Source organism: Panthera pardus, unplaced genomic scaffold (genome assembly GCF_024362965.1).
Source record: "Panthera pardus isolate Hobbes unplaced genomic scaffold, ASM2436296v1 HiC_scaffold_16, whole genome shotgun sequence".
Taxonomy (NCBI): domain Eukaryota; kingdom Metazoa; phylum Chordata; class Mammalia; order Carnivora; family Felidae; genus Panthera; species Panthera pardus.
Genome location: NW_026526721.1, coordinates 83,226,049 through 83,244,242, shown reverse-complemented (window position 1 = coordinate 83,244,242; position 18,194 = coordinate 83,226,049). Strand labels below are relative to the sequence as shown.

The window sequence follows — 18,194 nt, the reverse complement described above, 5'->3', positions numbered from 1 at the left end:
CATATATTAAAAAAATAAATAAATAAATAAATAAATAAATAAATAAATAAATAAAAAGAGATGACCTGGTGGTTGTTAGACCTTGGAGAGACTTGAAAGTCATATAGGATGTGGATAGTTGGAGAATACCAATAATATATTATATTATTATTATTATTATTATTAATATAACAACCAATAAATAGCATTAATAAATATTAATATTAATTATTATTATTATTATTATATTGTTATTATTATTTATTTCTATAGAAGGACCCTCTACTGTGTGTGTGGCACTGTGTAATGCATATGTCACTCTTCAAGGTAGGTTTTTAAAATCTCAGTTTTACTGATGTGGAAACTGAAACACTCAGCATCATATAATAGGCTAAGATTTGCATTATGGCCTGCCTAGCCCTGAAATCTGTGCTCTGTATCCTGGCACACAGGGAGCAAAATCTCTTGAGTGGTTATGAGCCTGACTAGAGGGTACTGGGAGCAGTGGGGAGTATGGTTGAAATGTCAAGTTAGTGTCATTTCGGAGAGGCCAAAACACCAGATTGAGGAGTTCGCCTCAACCCAAGAGGTCATGGGCGCCACTGAACATTTTGAAGGAAGAAGTTGTACATGAAAACAGGGGTTAGCTTGGCACATGGTAAAGGTTCTGTGGCTTTTGGGGGAGAAGACTCAATGGTTGATCCAGTCAACATTTGCTGGAAGATGTCTGGAACCAATCTCCTGAGCAGATCAGAGGATCAGAGTCTTGGAATTGTTTTTCAGGATTCTGCTTTTAACTAGAGAAGAGATGCCACATCTGGGTGTATCAGAAGCCATTGGAAACTCTAAGCACTGTGTCAGATGCATCCCATAAATTTCGGTGTGTTGTGACTTCATTTTCATTCATCCCAAATTACTTCCTAATTTCCATTGTGATTTCTTCTTTGACCCATTATTAGGGTTATTTAGGAATTTGTTGTTTAATTTCCACAGATTTGTAAATTCCACAAATTTCCTTCTGTTATTGATTTCTAGTTTCATTCCAATAGGATTAAAGAACATACCTATGACTTCAATACCTTCAGATTTATTGAGACAAGTCAATATGTTATGGCCTACCATATGACCAATCCTGAAGAATGTTGTATGTGCATTTGAGACAAATGTGTATTCTGCTTTTGTTGGGGCCGGAGCATTCCCATTGTCTGTAGTGTTCAAGACTATTTCCTGCTTGGTCTTTTGTCCAATTGTTTTACCCGTTATTGAAAGTATGGTACTGAAGACTCCAATTACTGTTATTGTATTGTCTATTTCTCCCTTCAATTCTGTCAGTGTTTCCTTAACATATTTTGGGGCTCTGTTGTCAGGCTTCTCTGTGTTAATGATTTTTATATATTCTTGATAGAATGATCCTTTTATAATTAGACAATGTCCTTCTTTGCCTCTATTAACAATTTTTGTTTTAAAATCTATTTTGTCTAATATTACTACAGGTACTCCAGCTCTCATTTGGTTACTCTGTACATGGTATATCTTTTTCCACCTTTTTATTTTCAATCTATTTGTGTCCTTGAGTCTAAAGTGTGTCTTTGCAGACAGCATATCATGAGGTCATTTTTTTTAATTCATTCTGCCAGTACCTGGATTTTAATTATGTGTTTGACCCATTTACATTTCATGTGACTACATTAAATGTAAGATTTATGCCTGTCATTTTGCTTTTGTTTTCTATGTCTTTTTTGTTCCTCCACTCCTTCATTACTGTCTTCAAATGGATTAAAAAGATTTTTCTGGTATACGGTTTTAATTCCCTTGTCCTATTTACCATATATTAAAAGTTACTTTCTTAGTAGCTTCCCTGAATATTATATTGAACATCTCAGCCTCTAGTACTAATACCACCTTAATTTCAATAGCACATAAAACCTTTGCTTGTATATAGCTCCACTGCCTTCCCTCCACAGTTTTTGCTGCTATTGCCATACAAATTACTTCTTTATACATCGTATATCCATCATCATGGGTTTATAATGACTACTTTATGCAGTTGTCTTTTACACCAGATAAAAGACTATCTTGCTATCTTGTTTGTGTTCCCCCCAAATTCATATATTGGAGGCCCAATATGGTGGTATTTGGAGGTGGGGATTTTCCGAGGTAATTAGGTCACAATGGTGGAGCCATTGACTGGATTAGAGTCCTTGCAGGAAGAGGAAGAGAGCTAGCCCTCACTCTGTTCTTCACCAAGGGGGGAAACAGCAAGAAGGTAGCTAGCTGTCTACGGGTCAGGAAGCAGGCCCTCACCAGAACCCAACCATGCCAGTTCCCTGATCTCAGACTCCTCAGCCTCCAAAACTGAGAAATAAATCTGTTGTTTAAGCATCCAGTCTATGGTAATTTGTTATAGCAGCCAGAGCTAGGACAAACCAACAAAAAATATATTTATTAGGTCTTTTATATTTACCCATGTAGTTACATTTACTGGTTTATTCCTTCATATGGATTCGAGTTACTGTCTAGTAACCTTGAATTTCTGCCTGAAGGACTCCTTTTACTATTTCTCGTAGGGTAGGTTTCCAAGTGATAAATTAGCTCAGTTTTTGTTTATCTGGAATGTCATAATTTCTCTTTCAGTTTTTGAAGAATAATTTTGTGGATATAGAATTTTTACTTGACAATCTTTTTCTTTTAGCTCTTTAAATATATCAGCTTACCTTTTGGCCTCAATGATTTCTCATGAGAAATCTATTAATCTTACTGAGGGCTGTATATGGTTTGAGATGTGGATGCAAATTCATTGCTTTGCATATAGAAAACTGGCTGTTCCAGATCCAATTATTGAAATGATTATCCTTTCTTCACACTATTGCTTTTGTACTTTTGTTGAATATCAGTTGTCCATATATATCTGTTCCACTGTTATCATTTTATGTCAAGATCAAATTGTCTTGATTGCTGTAACTTTTTCATAAACCTTGATTTCAGGTATTGTTAGCCCTCCAACTTCGTTCTATTCAACATTGTTTAGGCTTCTCCCTTCCCATTCCTTAATTCTCTCTCTTATGCTTAAAATTAGCAAATAAAGAGTGAATCTAGACATTCCAGCCATGGACGCTAACCCAAGCAGAGACCCAGGTTTGTGCTCTCTTCCTCTCTCTACCCATGATCTCAGGTATCCCATGTGGCTCTCAGGTATCCCATGTACCTTCCAGAATTTGTGAGTAATAAATCTGCAAAGTTCCCTGATGGTTTCTTGCTGAAGTGCATCCTGGAGTCATAGTAAGAACCACAAGGGCCTGTCCAACCACAATATTAGCCCCTGTAGGAAGAAATGTTTGTGGGGGCTCTCTATGAGTAATGCAGTTCAGGTGAGTGCCTCAGGCATTTCTAGGCTAAGGCCAACACAACACGGGGGGGGGGGGGGGGCGGGCAGGAGTGGACAACACAATCCATCTCATTACAATGGTCTTGTTAAATGTTCCGTGTACACTTAAGAACAATATGTGTATTCTTCTGTTGTTGTATTCAATGTTCTATAAATGTTAATTAGGTTAAATTGGTTGATAGTGTTATTCAAATATTCTATATTCTTCCTGATTTTCTATTGCTGTATCAATTCTTGCAAGAGAGGAGTTGAAGTATCTGACTGTAATTATGGATTTGTTTATTTCTCTTTGCAGTTCTGTTTTTGTTTTGTGTATTCTGAAGCTCTGTCACTGATGGGTAAATGTTTAGGATTGCTATATCCTCTTGATGGATTAACCACCTTATCATTCTTTAATAATCTTTATTTTGGTTATATTCTTTATTCTTTTTTTAAATTATTTATTTATTTTTTAAATTTTCATCCAAATTAGTTAGCATATAGTGCAACGATGATTTCAGGGGTAGATCCCTCAATGTCTCTTAACCCCTTAGCCCATCCCCCCCTCCAGTAACCCTCTGTTCTCCATATTTAAGAGTCTCTTATGTTTTTGTCCCCCTCCCTGTTTTTTTTTTTTTTTTGCTTCCCTTCCCTTATGTACATCTGTTTTTCATCTTAAAGTCCTCCTATGAGTGAAGTCATATGATATTTGTCTTTCTCTAATTTCGCTTAGCATAATACCCTCTAGTTCCATCCACATAGTTGCAAATGGCAAGATTTAATTCTTTTTGATTGCCGAGTAATACTCCATTATATATATGTACATCTTCTTTATCCATTCATCCATCGATGGACATTTGGGCTCTTTCCATACTTCGGCTATTGTTGATAGTGCTGCTGTAAACATTCAGGTGCATGTGCCCCTTCAAAACAGCATACGTGTATCCCTTGGATAAATACCTAGTAGTGCAATTGCTGGGTTGTAGGGTAGTTCTATTTTTAATTTTTTGAGGAATCTCCATACTGTTTTCCAGAGTGGACGCACCAGTTTGCATTCCCACCAGCCATGCAAAAGAGATCCTCTTTCTCCACATCCTCATCAACATCTGTTGTTGCCTGAGTTGTTAATGTTAGCCATTCTGACAGGTGTCAGGTGGTATCTCATGGTAGTTTTGATTTGTATTTCCCCAATGATGAGTGATGTGGAGCATTAAAAAAAATTTTTTTAATGTTTATTTATTTTTGAGAGAGACAGAGACAGAATGCGAGTGGGTTAGGGGCAGAGAGCGAGGGAGACACAGAATCCAAAGCAGGCTCCAGGTTCTGAGCTGTCAGCACAGAACCCGATACAGGGCTTGAACTCATTAGCTGTGAGATCATGACCTGAGCTGAAGTCTGACGCTCAACCAACTGAGCCACCCAGGTGCCCTTAATGTGGAGCATTTTTTCATGTGTCAGTTGGCCATCCGGATGTCTTCTTTGGAGAAGTGTCTATTCATGTCTTTTGTGCATTTCTTCACTGGATTATGTTTTTTTGGGTGTTGAGTTTGATAAGTTCTTTATAGATTTTGGATACTAACCCTTTATCTGATATGTCATTTGCAAATATCTTCTCCCATTCTGTTGGTTGCCTTTTAGTTTTGCTGATTGTTTCCTTCACTGTGCAGAAGTTTTTTATTTTGATGAGGTCCCAATAGTTCATTTTTGCTTTTGTTTCCCTTTCCTCCAGAGACATGTTGACTAAGAGGTTGCTGCGGCCGCGGTCAAAGAGGTTTTTGCCTGCTTTCTCCTTGAGGATTTTGATGGCTTCCTGTCTTACTTTTAGGTCTTTCATCCATTTTGAGTTTATTTTTGTCTCTGGTGTAAGAAAGTGGTCCAGCTTCATTTTTCTGCATGTTGCTGTCCAGTTTTCCCAGCACCACTTGCTGAAGAGACTTGTCTTTATTCCATTGAATATTCTTTCCTGCTTTGTCAAATATTAGTTGGCCAAACATTTGTGGGGCCATTTCTGGGTTCTCTCTTCTGTTTCATTGATCTGAATGTCTGTTTTTGTTCTGTCTTGATGATTACAGCTTTGTAATACAGCTTGAAGTCTGCCATATTCTTTATTCTGGGACTTACTTTGTTTTATATTAACATGGTCATTCTAGCTTTGTTTTTGTTTTTGTTTTTTGGATTAGTGCTAACACAGTATAACTTTTTCTATTGTTTTACTTTTAATCTATTTGTGTCTTTATACCACTAACAGATAAACTGAAGCATATTAAAATTTTTGCTTATTTGAGGGGCACCTTGGTGGCTCAGTTGGTTAAGCATCTGACTTCAGGTCGGTCATGATCTCATGGTTTGTGAGTTCGAGCCCCTCGTTGGGCTCTGTGTTGACAGCTCGGAACCTGAAGCCTGCTTCAGATTCTGTGTCTCCCTCTCTCTCTGCTCCTCCTTTGCTCACGCTCTGTCTCTCAAAAATAAATAAATGTTAAACATTTAAAAAAAATTTATTTGAGCAAAAATCAATTCAAATAGGGCAGTGATAAACCAGAAGTGATTAGGAGTGCTCACTGTCAGGAACTAGTGGAAAGATGTTTATAGAGAAGAGGTGGAAGCAAAGCAAGGAAATTATTGAATTGGCTATAGCCTAATTGGTTGCATTATTTGAGAAAATTGAGTTGGCTGTTTGTGGTTGGTTGTGCTTAGGTTTCAATTTCCTAATCTTGAGGCATTATAGGCATAGGTTTTGGTTTGCTTGCCTATGCTACTAAGACATTAAAGCCACCTTAGTCTACTGGACTCCTTGTTTAATTAATCGAACAATACTTAAAGTGTGTTTTTTTAAGCAGGCCACAAGGGTGGTGTTTTTGTTTGTTTTTTAAATATCCATTTGACAATCACTCTTTTTTTTTTCTTAAAGTACTTATTTATTTGAGAGACAGACAGAGAGTGAGTGAGGGAGAGGGGCAGAGGGAGAGAGAGAGAGAGAGAGAGGGAACGGATCTCAAGCAGGCTCCATGCTTAGCATGGAGCCTGATGTAGGGTGTGATCCCAAGACCCTGTGGTCAATAACCTGGGCTGAAATCAAGAGTTAGACTCTCAACCCACTGAGCAGCCCAGATGCCTGATGATCACTCCTCTTTAATTGAGGTATTAAGACCATATGATTATTGATATGGTCAGGTTTATATCTACCATCTTGGCCATTGTTTTCTATTTTTCTTGTCTGTTCTTGGTTTCATTTCTCTTCTTTCTCTACCAACTCTTGCATTAGTTGCATATTTTAAATTCCATTTTATTTCATTTGTTGGATTATTTTTTAAAACTCTGCATGTTTATTTTAGTGTTTGCTTTAGAGTTTACAGTATATATCTTTAAGGTATCACAACGGATCTTCAAATGATTCTATAACACTTCACGTATAATATAGAAAACTTACAACAGTATACTTCAACTTCTTTCCTCTTGGCCTCAGTTCTATGGTTGCCATACATTTTAATTCTGCATTTATTATAAGCTCCACAACATATAGTTATTTTTTATTTAAACCATCAATCATCATTTAAAGAGAAATAAATAATAGGGGAAAAAAGCTTTTGTACTTACTCATGTGATTATGATTTCTCGTAGTCTTCATTCCTCTGTGTAGATCCTTGATCTGCTGTTGCTATAGTTACTTCCAATTCCTCAAGTGTTACCTGTGTTTAGGGTATGGATGTGTCCACTCCACCCTCAGTTTAGGTCTTCCCTGCTATATGTCAGAAAGCCTCTCTCAGCATGCACCTTGGGCTCTTCCTGCAGTATCCCACTGTTGCTTGAATGTTTGTCAGTCAGCCTGGTGGTGAGGGCTGGAGAGTGAGTGCTCTGTTCTGATTCTCAATCATGTGGGCACTATGCCCCCAGGTCTTGGAGTGGGAGGCTGTGTGTGATCTTCAAAGTTTCTCTCCTCCCCCTATGAGCAGTTCTGGACCTGGCACATATTCCTGCCTCTCCCTCAGGATCAGAGATTTGGTTTTTATTCTGTTGTCTTTCCTCAGTTCCAGTTGGATTTATCAGCCTTCTAAGGCTGTGTTTATTGCCCTTCCTTCAGCACTTGGGTTTGCTTTTGTTCTGTAGGAAAGATAAGGAAATAGGTTCTGAGCATAGTTGCATGCCTTTTCTACAGCAACTGATATTCCCCTCTCCTGGTCTGTGACGGGAGGGTTGCTTTCTTAGGACTTTTGCTAATCATTTTTGTGAGTGCCCACTGGGGTTATTGGAAAAAGTTTGCAAGTGGATGCAAATTTCCATGGTATCTGTGGCCCCCAGGGTTTTCATTTTCTCTTGCAAGCCCATATTAGGCCATTAACTAAATTCTCCCTGCTAGTGTATAGCAGTGCCTGCTTCAGGTAAGCAAGTGGTTGAGCCCCATCTCTCTTTGTGGGTGCCTTTTCTTAGATTTCAGGTCATGTGGTTGCCCTATGAACTGAGCTCTTTCATGGGTCCAAGAAAAGTGAATCTGCATATTTTCCAGATTTTTTGATCTTGTAAGTATCAGGATGGTGCTCTTTATAGTTTCCTACATCTCAAGCAGAAAACATTATTTTTAAAAACTGCATAGAATTTGCTCGTATGCCAGTATGATACTTTATTAACCAGCTTTTTATTATGTAATACATTTGTTATCTCTTTTTGCTTTGCAAACTACCCTCCAAAACTTAGCACTTGAAAACAACTATTGTCTCATGGTCCTCTGGTAATGAATTCAAGGGCAGCTTAGCTGAATTCTTCTGGCTCTGGGTCTCTCATGAAGTTTTAGTTAAGACATGGAGCTACAGTTATCTAAAGGCATGACTAGGGCTGGAGGATCTAATTCCAAGGTGGCTCATGACTGTTGGCAGGAGGCTTGAGTTCCTGCTACGTGGGTCTCTCCATACAGCTGCCTCACTGTCCTCTCAGTGTGGTAGCTCGCTTCTTCCACAGTGAGTAATCCAAGAGAGAGAATGAGGAAGAAGCCAAAATGCTTTTTATCACCCAGTGTGAAAAATCAATTACCACCACTTCCACCACATTCTATTTATCAGGGTCATTAGTACAGCCCACACTCAAAGGGAGGGTAATTGGACTCTGCTCTTTGAAGACAGGAGTACCAATTTGGGGATAAATTTTAACACTATCACAGACACTTAGGGTGTTCCCTATCTCTCACTGCTTGTTTTCCTGTTAAAAGTAGTGTTAAAATGAACACCTGTACAACTTGTTCATTTGTATGAATAGATCATTAAAATGAATTCCTAGAAGTGGAATTGCTAGATCAAGTCATATACATATTTTAAAATGTTGAAAGCTATTAAAAATTGTCTTTTAAAAAGCTAGTACTAATTTACACTCTTACCAACAGTCTGAGAGTGCTCATTTTTTTGTATCTTCTCCAATACTGAGTATTATCAGAGTTTTAAATGTTGGACAGTCTGGTAACGAGAAATGAGTATCATTGTTTTGCTTCTTTTCATGTATTTGTTGGATTTTGAATTTCTTTTTTTTTTAATTTATTTATTTTGGTGGGGGGAGGAGGCAGAGAGAGGGAGACAGAGAATTCCAGGCAGGCTCTGGCTGTCAGCACAGATGTGGGGCTCAAACCAACAATCTAGGAGATCATGACCTGAGTCCAAATAAAGAGTAGGATGCTTAATCGATTGAGCCTCCCAGGTGCCCCTTGAATTTCTTTTTCTGTGTATATTTGTGTCCTTTGTCCATTTTTTCTATTATTGTTGCTGATTTGTAAAAGCTCTTTATATATCATGGAAAATTAGTTTTATGCCCATGTTTTGAAAATGTATTTGTTTTGAATCTTTAATTGTTCTTTTTTTCTATATTTGTTTTTGCCTCTTATGTAGTCTGAACTGTCAAGATTTTCTTTCGTAGCTTCTGGTTTTTGTTTTTGCCTAGAAAAGCTTTACTCTATTCAAAATCATTTTTAAACGTTTTGACTTGCATGATTTCTTTAAGTCACATAATTGAACAATATGAATAGTTTTAAGGGCTTATCCTCCCTCCCCCCCCACCCCCGCCCCCAAACTGCTATACAGTGGTCCCAGCACCACTTTCACACACGATTCATCTTCTTTGTTGAGAACTAATTTGAAATGCCTTTTTTCATGCTTTAAATTCTGAGATGTATCTCGGTCCATTTCAAGATTCTCTACTCTGTTCCTCTAATGTTTGTTTATTCCCATAGTATGTGTTCTCTGGTAAATTAAAGTACTATGATATAAACCTACAATTTTTGCTACTTTAATAGCCATTTTTGAAAGTTTACCCATACATAAAGAATGCTACCAGATTAAAGATGCAATTGACAAATATTTTACAGAGAATTGGTGCTGTGTTTTCTGTTGTCTCTGATAGTAAACCTGGAACACTAAAGACACTTGAAACATGTCGACTGAGTAAGCAAAAGCTAGTGTGGTAATAGAACCCTAGCCTAGGGGTTAGAGGACATGGATTCTAGTCCCTGCTTTACTTCAAGCTGGTAGGTGACAGTGACACAAAGTTGTCAAAGCTGTAGTTGGGGGACACGCGGGTGGCTCAATCAGTTCAGTGTCTGACTCGATCTCAGCTTAGGTCATGGTCTCATAGTGTGTGAGTTCCAGCCCCATGTCAGGCTATGCATTGTCAGTGTGGAGCCTGCTTGGGATTCTTTCTCTCCCCTTTTCTCTGTTCCTCCCTTGTGCTCATGCTTTCTCTCAAAATAAATAAATAAACATTAAAAAAAAAAAAAAGCTGTGGTTGGGCAACAGCTTCCCAGCTAGGTTCCCAAGGAAACATCAGAAGGAACGAACCTGGGACACCAAATGACTGTGTGGAGCAGAGCAGCCTACACACATAACCCACACTGTTTCGTGAGACATAAATATTCTTTAAGTTATGTTCCACAAAGAGAAGGATTCCGTGGTCAGCTAAGTTTGGGAAATCATGCAGTGTTTTTTGTTTTCTGCTTTTAAGTAGGCATCATGGCCAATGTAGGGCTTGAACTCATGAAGCTGAGATCAAGAGTCACATGCTCTACCAAATGAGCCAGTGAGGCACCCTGAGAAGTCATGAGTTTAACAGAAATGTACAGACTTCCTTCACGAAAGAGTTCTCAGTTCCTTTAATTCACTAACTTGTATCAACCAAATGAGAAATCGAATATGTAGTATTTTAAAAACAGGTTAGAGACATTTTTTTTCAGGGCACCTGAATGGCTTGGCCAGTTGGGTGGCTGACTCTTGATCTCAGCTCAGGTCTCGATCTCAGGATCATGAGTTCAGGCCCTGCGTTAGGCTCTGTGCTGAGCATGAAACCTACATAAAAAAAATTTTTTTTTGATTGTGAGATTAACTCATTGAACCCTTACACTCTTCCGCCTACTTTGCAAAATATGCTCTGGGAAATGCTGGTTTAAAGGATCTCGAACTTGTCTAATTATTTGATAAGGCACAGCTGGTGTTTAGTGCAGACTCAGACTCCAGCCAGATTTCACAGACTCAGACTGCTTTTAGTGAACTGTTTCAGCCAGGGCACTTTCCTCCAGGGCTATAGCATTCCCACACCTCAGCAACAAGTTGAAATGCATCCCTCTCATGGGCAACAGGCAACACTCACTATAAAGCTATAAATGAATTGAATAACTAGTGGAACGTGGCTGCAAGATTTTATCTGATGGTTTTGAATTCTTTTCCATTGACTCAAATAGAAAGATGACATAAGTTTCACTCATAAAAGAGCCACTTTTTTTCTTGTTTCTCTCAGAGGACACCGATAAGCAGAGCAGCTGTGTGGGGCTTAGGCAAAGAAGCCAGAGTGGAAAGTCACAGCAGGCTACTATGGAGCACCTGGGGGCAGCATCAGCAATGATGTCCGGAACTGAAATGGCTCCTCTGTCGCCCACCTGTGATGCAGGATTTGTGGAGAGGCTCCTCACGTGAGGCCTGGGAGGTCTGGGCATTTTGACCTCTGCCAGCACCAGCGAGGGTGGCTGATTTTGTAGATACAGAAAACGATCGGGGCCCAAAGGATTGGGAGAGCTTTGGGCTGTCTCTGCAGTGGGCTCGTCAACAGTCAAAGTGTTTAAGAGGATCCAGGTGATGCGTTTTCTGACTATTCTAAAGCCAGAATCCAGAAGATTCCTCCATCCAGCCCCAGTACTTACATGTTCTCACGGAGAAACGGATATGGTGATGGGTAAGACAACCGGAGAGACCGAAGTAGAGAAGTATGCTGAGAAACGTATTCAAGACTGACTGAATAATGTGTTCTATAAAAAGTGTGAAAATATGCCATCATAGATCGTGAAGGACTATACTTTCTTTTGACCTGGTAGACATGTCCAGTGCTGTTAATGCAGCAAAGGGCTCTGTGTGCTTTAAAAGCTCTCTATTGATTCACAAGCTTGGGCTGGATCTGAAGCAGGTTCCCCACTTTAGGAAGGCATCCCCACAAACTTTCAAGGGGTGCTGAATGCAGTTACAGGCTACGATTGGTTCGACAAGAGCTCAGTTCCCACGGTGCTGGTCTGCAGAACTCCCCTAAGAGACCCCGCGGGGGCTCTGCTCTGCTCTGCCTCCTCTGCAGCTGGAGTCACCTGCGCTTCACAGCTGGCTGGTCTCAACCCTCCTCTCTCCCCACGGATGTTTAAGAAGCAGGAATCAAAAGATAGAAGAGGGAGGCACTCACCTCCAAGAGTGAGTGGGAAGGAGTGAATGGACCAAGGATAAAGCCAGGAAAGAGATGAAGAATTCCAGGAATGACAAGTCAGAGGATCTTGTAAGCTGTGGTTGGAACCCTAAGATCAGGAAGAGCACTGACTCCTGATGTCGCTCCCTACTCTCTTGCAGACTGGCTGTGAGGACCAAATGAGGTCCTACCTGTCAAGCACCAGGGACTTTCTGAACCCTGTGGCCCAGTGGCCTCTGTCAATGCATTCTCTCTGCCATGCATCCCTCCTCCGTGCCTCCGTGCCTATGCATGACCAGGATATCCTTCTCCTTCTCCACTTGGAGAAAACGCTTGCTCCAGGAGACCAGCTCAGATGTCAGCCCATCCCTGACTACATCAGGAAGTCAGTGGCAGGGTTCCGTGCCCCATAGTATTTGTCACACTGTGTTGTGATGATCTGTTTCCACATCTGTCTCCCTCAACTGCACTGAGAGTTTCTCACTCACCTTCACACCTCCATGGTCTCTTCTGATGCCAACACCTTCTTGAGGACAGGGGTGCTCAGGAAATAGGTGTTGAGTAGAAAGAACAAACAAATAAATAAATGTTCTTATAGCCAAAATGGAACAATGTAGGTTGGAAAATAATGCAAGTAGAAGGAAATAAGATTTCCTATAGGTTTGGGAAGAACTTTATTTTAGTGTGCAAATAATGAATACTGTAGTCTACAAATTTGAAACACATTCCATCAAGAAAGATACTTTGTCATTAGGAAAGGGGCACAAGAGAGTAGCTCCACAATATAACTTTCTGAAAACTTTCAAAGAACACTCTGCTGGACAATTGTGAAGAGCCTTTCCCTGATAGTCTGTCCCTTAGTCTCTGCCCTTTTTTGGCCATAAAAGTCCAAGGGCTTCTTTATGAACACAGTGAGACACTTATTTTTGTTTTCTTGAATTCTAGAACTATTTTCTTAAGTCACATGGGAGACAGTCCTCAGGTGTTTAAGAAAAAAGTTCCCACTCCATTTTGGAAACAAATCAGGGGACCAAAAACTTAGCTAGATCCCATGTCCAGTGAAAAGTTGAAATCAAATCACCACAACAATTCCCAAACTAACTAAATTCAAAACTAATACTCTAAAAGTAAACAACTCCAGAGCTCAGTGGGTTGCTTATTTGCCATATTTTTCAGCTTTCAGCCATCCTTCTAGTCTCTGCTTTGTGGCCCCAGGGCCACTCACCTCCTTTGCTAGCTTGCTCCCTGTCAGCTTTGGCCAATAGGGCAGACTGATGGGAGGACCAAGGAGGGGAGAGCGACCCCCGTGTGCTGACCTCCTGCCAGCTTCCCCCTGGCAACTGCTCTTCACACTGAGAGCAACAGCTGGTTCCAGTAGCTGCCCTTTGCCATTTTCCCAACACTTCCACAAGCAGCCTCATCACCCCACCTTCAGAGACTCCAGCACCAGCTGGCAGCACCCTCTATGGAGAGTTCTGCATCCAGCTCTTGGACCAAATTCCAACTCATGGGACACCTGTCCCATGGGGCAGCACCTCCCCCTCAGACTGTGGGCCACCTCCATCCAACCTCTTCCCTTTGCTCCTTCAGCCAGTGGGCTGGTAGCTGCTCCTTATGGCTAACATCTCCATGATCTCACATTACCATGTTTTCTCCTGTTAAAATCTCCAATAACTGGGTAACAATTCCTTATACTAAATTCTCTCTGTTAAAGTAACTGCTGTTGTGTCTTTCTCTTGTTCGGATCCCCTAGACTAATTCTAATAGTAAATAATTCTGAAAATAAATCTGAAAATAAAATAAGCAAAAATACAAAATAGAAAAAAATTTTTAAATGGCAAAGATGTAACTAAAAAGAAATAGAGAATAAGTTACCGAAAATAAATCAAAACTAAATATGTCCAAATCTCTGAAAATAAAAAATTCAGGAAATATAATGCTCAAAAATGCAACAGCTGAAAATAAAATAATTTAAAACCAAATAACTAACATAAATAAATGGATGTAAAAATAACCCCGAATCTAAACTGAAAAAAATAAGTGTGACTATAAGTAACTCTAAAACTAACAAGGGAAAAACCTCTAAAATAACTAAAGACACTTTGTCTGGAAATAAATAATTTTAAATAATTCTAAAACTTTTAGTGAATTATTAGCAGTCAACAAAAAACTAAAAATAATTTGAAAATTCCAATAACTAAAAAAAAGAATAACTATAAAAGTAAATAACTCAAATACTAATAATTGTAAAGATAAAAATAATTCTAGAGCTAATTTGGAAATGTATAACTTAAAATAACTGTATATAAGAAACTGAAAATAACTCAAAAACTAAATAACCCTGAAAACAAAATTATAAACAGATAACTTTAAAGCTATAAAATTAAATAACTAGAAAACTATAAATAAAAGTAAAATTAGACGAAAAATAATAAAACAAAAATAAAAATAACTGAAACTAATTTAAAAACTAATAAATCTAAAAACGAACTACCTCCGACGTTAACATTTGTAACCAACCCTCTCTGAAAGGATACAATCCCGTTACAAAGTAACGCAAACACCACAGGAACATTCTTTTGGGGATTTAGGGAGAAGAGCACAGGGCTGCCTCTGTAGTTTCTGCTCTTCCAAGGTTCGCAAAGAAGATTCTCAACGGATCTCCCCACTCCCATCCCAGGAAAAATCTGACGATCTCCCCACTCCCATCCCAGGAAAAATCTGACGATGTCTGCAGGCATTTTTGATTGTCATAATTTGGGTGAGTGGATGGGAGAGCGGTTTTACTGGCATCTGTGGGTAGAGGCCAGGGATGCTGCCAAACACTTGCACAAGGCAGTCCCCCCTCCCCCCCACCCCGCCCAAAGAATTATCCAGCCCCCAAAGTCTAAATGCCAACGTTGAGAAACCTTGGGCAGGACCCCGCAGGACTGGGCTCCGCTAACCTCTGCAGGAGCGGTAGAGCAGCTCGGGGGGTCGCGGGCGTTTGCACGAAATCCCGGCGCTCGAGTAGGCCAGTGTGGAGCAGCCCCGAAGTTCACGGACGTCTTCAGCTAGTCCCAGCGCACGCGCAGGCGCGTGTGAAGCAGCCCCGAGGTTCGCGGGTGTCCGCACGGAGTCTCGACGCTCGCGCAGGCGCGTGTGAAGCAGCCCCGAGGTTCGCGGGTGTCCACACGGAGTCTCGACGCTCGCGCAAGCGCGTGTGAAGCAGCCCCGAGGTTCGCGGGTGTCTGCACGGAGTCCCGGCGCTCGCGCAGGCGCGTGGGGAGCAGTCCTGAGGTTCGCGGGCGTCTGCACCGAGTCCCGGCGCTCGCGCAGGCGCCTGAACAGCCCGAAGGCTACTGCACCGAGTCCCGGCGCTCGCGCAGGCGCGTGTGGAGCAGCCCCGAGGTTCGCGGGCGTCTGAGCCGAGTCCCCAGGGCTAACGCTGACGCGTGTGAAACAGCTCCCAGGTCCTCAGCGGCCCTCGCCGGGAGGGTGGCCTCCGCGGACAGGCCGTGGGCCCTTCCTCAGGCTTCTGGAAGGCGGTCCTATCTCACCCCACCCCCACCCCCAGTGGCAGATCTGCAGGGTCCGAGGCGGCCCCTTGGCTGCTTTCCCGCTGGAGGGTGGGCCGGGCCCTCGGCGTCCGCAGCAGGCCGGGCCCGGAATGGAGGCGGCGTGGGGAGGCCCGGCCGAGCGGGGGAGCCGCGGTGTTCTAGAACCAGTGTCAGTTCTCGGGGGAGGGGGTGCGCAGGCATCCTTCCCTCGCCTGCTCTGCTTTCGCCCGGAAACTAGTCGCGTCCCCCGCAGGGCCGAGCAAGGCAGCGGGCACCGCAGCGCTCTCCTTAGTTGTGTTTGTTGGCCTAAAATTCCAAGAAGAAAGTCAGAGGAGCAACGGCTACCAGATTCGCTTACTGTTTGTTCTTTCTCTTTCACACTCAAACGTCCTCATCGCCGCTTTCCTTTTTCCCCTGGACGCTTTCTCCCGTTTCCAGGACAGATTTGGAGGAACACGTTTCATAACTGTCGTCCAACTGGAAGAGTCCGGACAGCTGGAAGGGAGGGGACAGTGGTGAACCCTCAGAGTTAGCAGGGCCGAGGAGTGCTCAAGCCCAAGCCAGGCGCGACCTGTGATTCCCGCCGGCTCCGGCGGGTTGGGGCCCACCCTAGTTCTCCCAAGGGGTCACTGGGGTCCCGGCAGGAGCCCCACATTTATGATCAGAAGCCAGAGCAATGCGAAGGAGATGGGGATGAGGGACATGCCAGGCTGGGAGGGTCTGAGACACTTTGCAGAGCCAGTGACCTCAGCTTCCTGGGTTAGGCCTCGTCCTTATGGGTATGCATCACGAAAAGGGGAGGGACATGGAAGAGGGAGAGAAAGAGGAGGCAGGAGAAGCTGATGAAATCGAATTGAGGGAGAAAATGAAGGAGATAAGAAGGAAATAAATTACACTCAGAGCACTGTTCTCCTTTTCCATATCTTCTGCACCTTCGGGATGGTCAAAGGTTTCCATGGAGGTAAACTCCTTGCTGGAGCAGCCTTGGGGAAAGAAAGGGAAGAATTTGACCTGCTGTGCAGGAGAGGGCCTGGGAGGATTGGTTCTGCTGCCAGTGGCCAGATGTCCTAGGAGGCAGTGCCTGTCCCCAAGAACCTCTTCTCCTCATCTCTAACTCCTGCTCTCCCAGGACCTGGATGGCTTCACCTGGGTGGGAGGTGGAGGTCTGTCCTCTTAAGGTTCTCTTTCCCAGCTCAAATTTGTAACCATGACCCCAAGAAGATCTGTCTATGTGGTGTTCATAGCCCTACTCCTGGTCCTCCAAGAAAACGGTCAGTCTTTTTGTGCTTGACAACCTTCCTGTCCTCCACCCTTCTTCCCTCTCTTCTTTTCCCCCTTTTCTCGCCCCTGATTCCTATTTCTTTGGTAGCCTCTGTCACTGCTCTCCCCATGGGAAATCAGAGGAGTGAGTACATCCTGCTTCTCTCTTCCAATGAGCTGATAAACCGATTAGTCACCACTGTGCACCTGCCGTGAGCCTGGGGCTGTTAAGACACTGAGGGGAACAGCAATCTCCACCAAACACTGAACCCTACTCTGTGCCTGCTGGGATGCCAGTTTGTCAAAAGTTAAGCTTCACATGGCCCTCTAAGGGCCTTAGCTCCATTTTACAGATGAGAAACTGGGATGAGAGAGGAATAATCACTTGGCCATGTCCCCTCGGCTGCAAGCACTGCAGCTGGGTTCTACAAGTCTTGTCTTTACCTCTCACTGAGCTTCAACAGAATAATCAATCTTGCAGGAATCGGAGTGCAGGACCAAGTCTCTGTTTGGTGACAACTCAAGGGCAGGGGTTAGGGTATGGCCTTGAAGGGCGTGGACAGGGCATGGGGGGTGAGAGCATTCTGGACACAGGAAATGAGAAGAGGGAGCGGAAGGAGTCTACAGTTGGAGTTAGTGGCACAGTTCTGTCAGCAAGCAGGAAGTGTGCAAGTGGGAGCTCCCTGACCTGCTGCCCAGAGGACCCCCAAGCTGCATTCTGGGGCCCAGGGTTCTCCCCAGGGCAGAAGTTGGGGGGCCGTGCCAGCCAAACTGGGAGCAGCCAGGCAGCCCTTTCCTGGAGGCCTCCAGGAACCCTGCCTGGTGCCGGAGGGTTTTGAGGCAGCTGGACACAGTGCTCTCAGATTGCAGCAAACTTGCTTTAATTTCCAGTCCCCAGAAGTGGTGGGGTGAGGGGTAGAGGGCAGAGGAGAAACTGGCTCCCACCGTCCTCCTCCAGATGTGACTCAGGGACATCTGCAGTAACGCCCAGAGACTCCTCTTTAGGGTGGTCATTCAACACGATCCCCTTATGCCCAGAGCAGGCAGTGAGGACAAGGAATGGCAGTCTTGCTGAAAGGCTGTAAGGGAGGAATGGAGAAGACTTGCCCTTGACCACCTACCATGGGAACAGAAGGGTTGAGTCTCCAGGGGCTGTGGCCTCAATGTCCCAGACAAAGTCAGGCCGGCAGGGCTGGGGTGGGGTGAAGGGTAGTGGCCAGGGACCCAAGAGCCACCCACTGGGAGGCCAGGGGTGAGGCCGGGCTCTGAGGTCTCTGGCAGCCATGGAGCACTCAGGACCTGGGGCTGGCAGGGCTGGGGGACAATGTGGGAACTGGGAGACCTGACAGCCAGTTCCAGCCACTCCA

General features: G+C 43.0%; 2 protein-coding genes across 3 annotated transcripts in view; both read right to left on the bottom strand.

Annotated features, from left to right (window-relative positions):
* The window catches only part of LAMP3 (lysosomal associated membrane protein 3), a 54,267-nt gene extending 43,621 nt beyond the window's left edge, over window positions 1–10,646 (bottom strand). Inside the window, exons 1-2 of the mRNA XM_053903607.1 lie at window positions 10,550–10,646; window positions 6,938–7,441 (exon numbers count right to left, since the gene is read on the bottom strand). Coding sequence (XP_053759582.1) covers window positions 6,938–6,968 — 31 coding nt within the window. The 5' untranslated portion in view covers window positions 6,969–7,441; window positions 10,550–10,646. The remainder of the gene's footprint in view (window positions 1–6,937; window positions 7,442–10,549) is intronic.
* The window catches only part of MCF2L2 (MCF.2 cell line derived transforming sequence-like 2), a 261,195-nt gene continuing 253,550 nt past the window's right edge, over window positions 10,550–18,194 (bottom strand). For both annotated transcript variants that reach the window (XM_053903603.1, XM_019463281.2), the window contains 3 exons: window positions 16,462–16,550; window positions 14,974–16,062; window positions 10,550–10,656 (listed from right to left, as the gene is read on the bottom strand). In XM_053903603.1, the coding sequence (XP_053759578.1) occupies window positions 15,949–16,062; window positions 16,462–16,550 (203 nt within the window). In that variant the 3' untranslated portion in view covers window positions 10,550–10,656; window positions 14,974–15,948. The remainder of the gene's footprint in view (window positions 10,657–14,973; window positions 16,063–16,461; window positions 16,551–18,194) is intronic.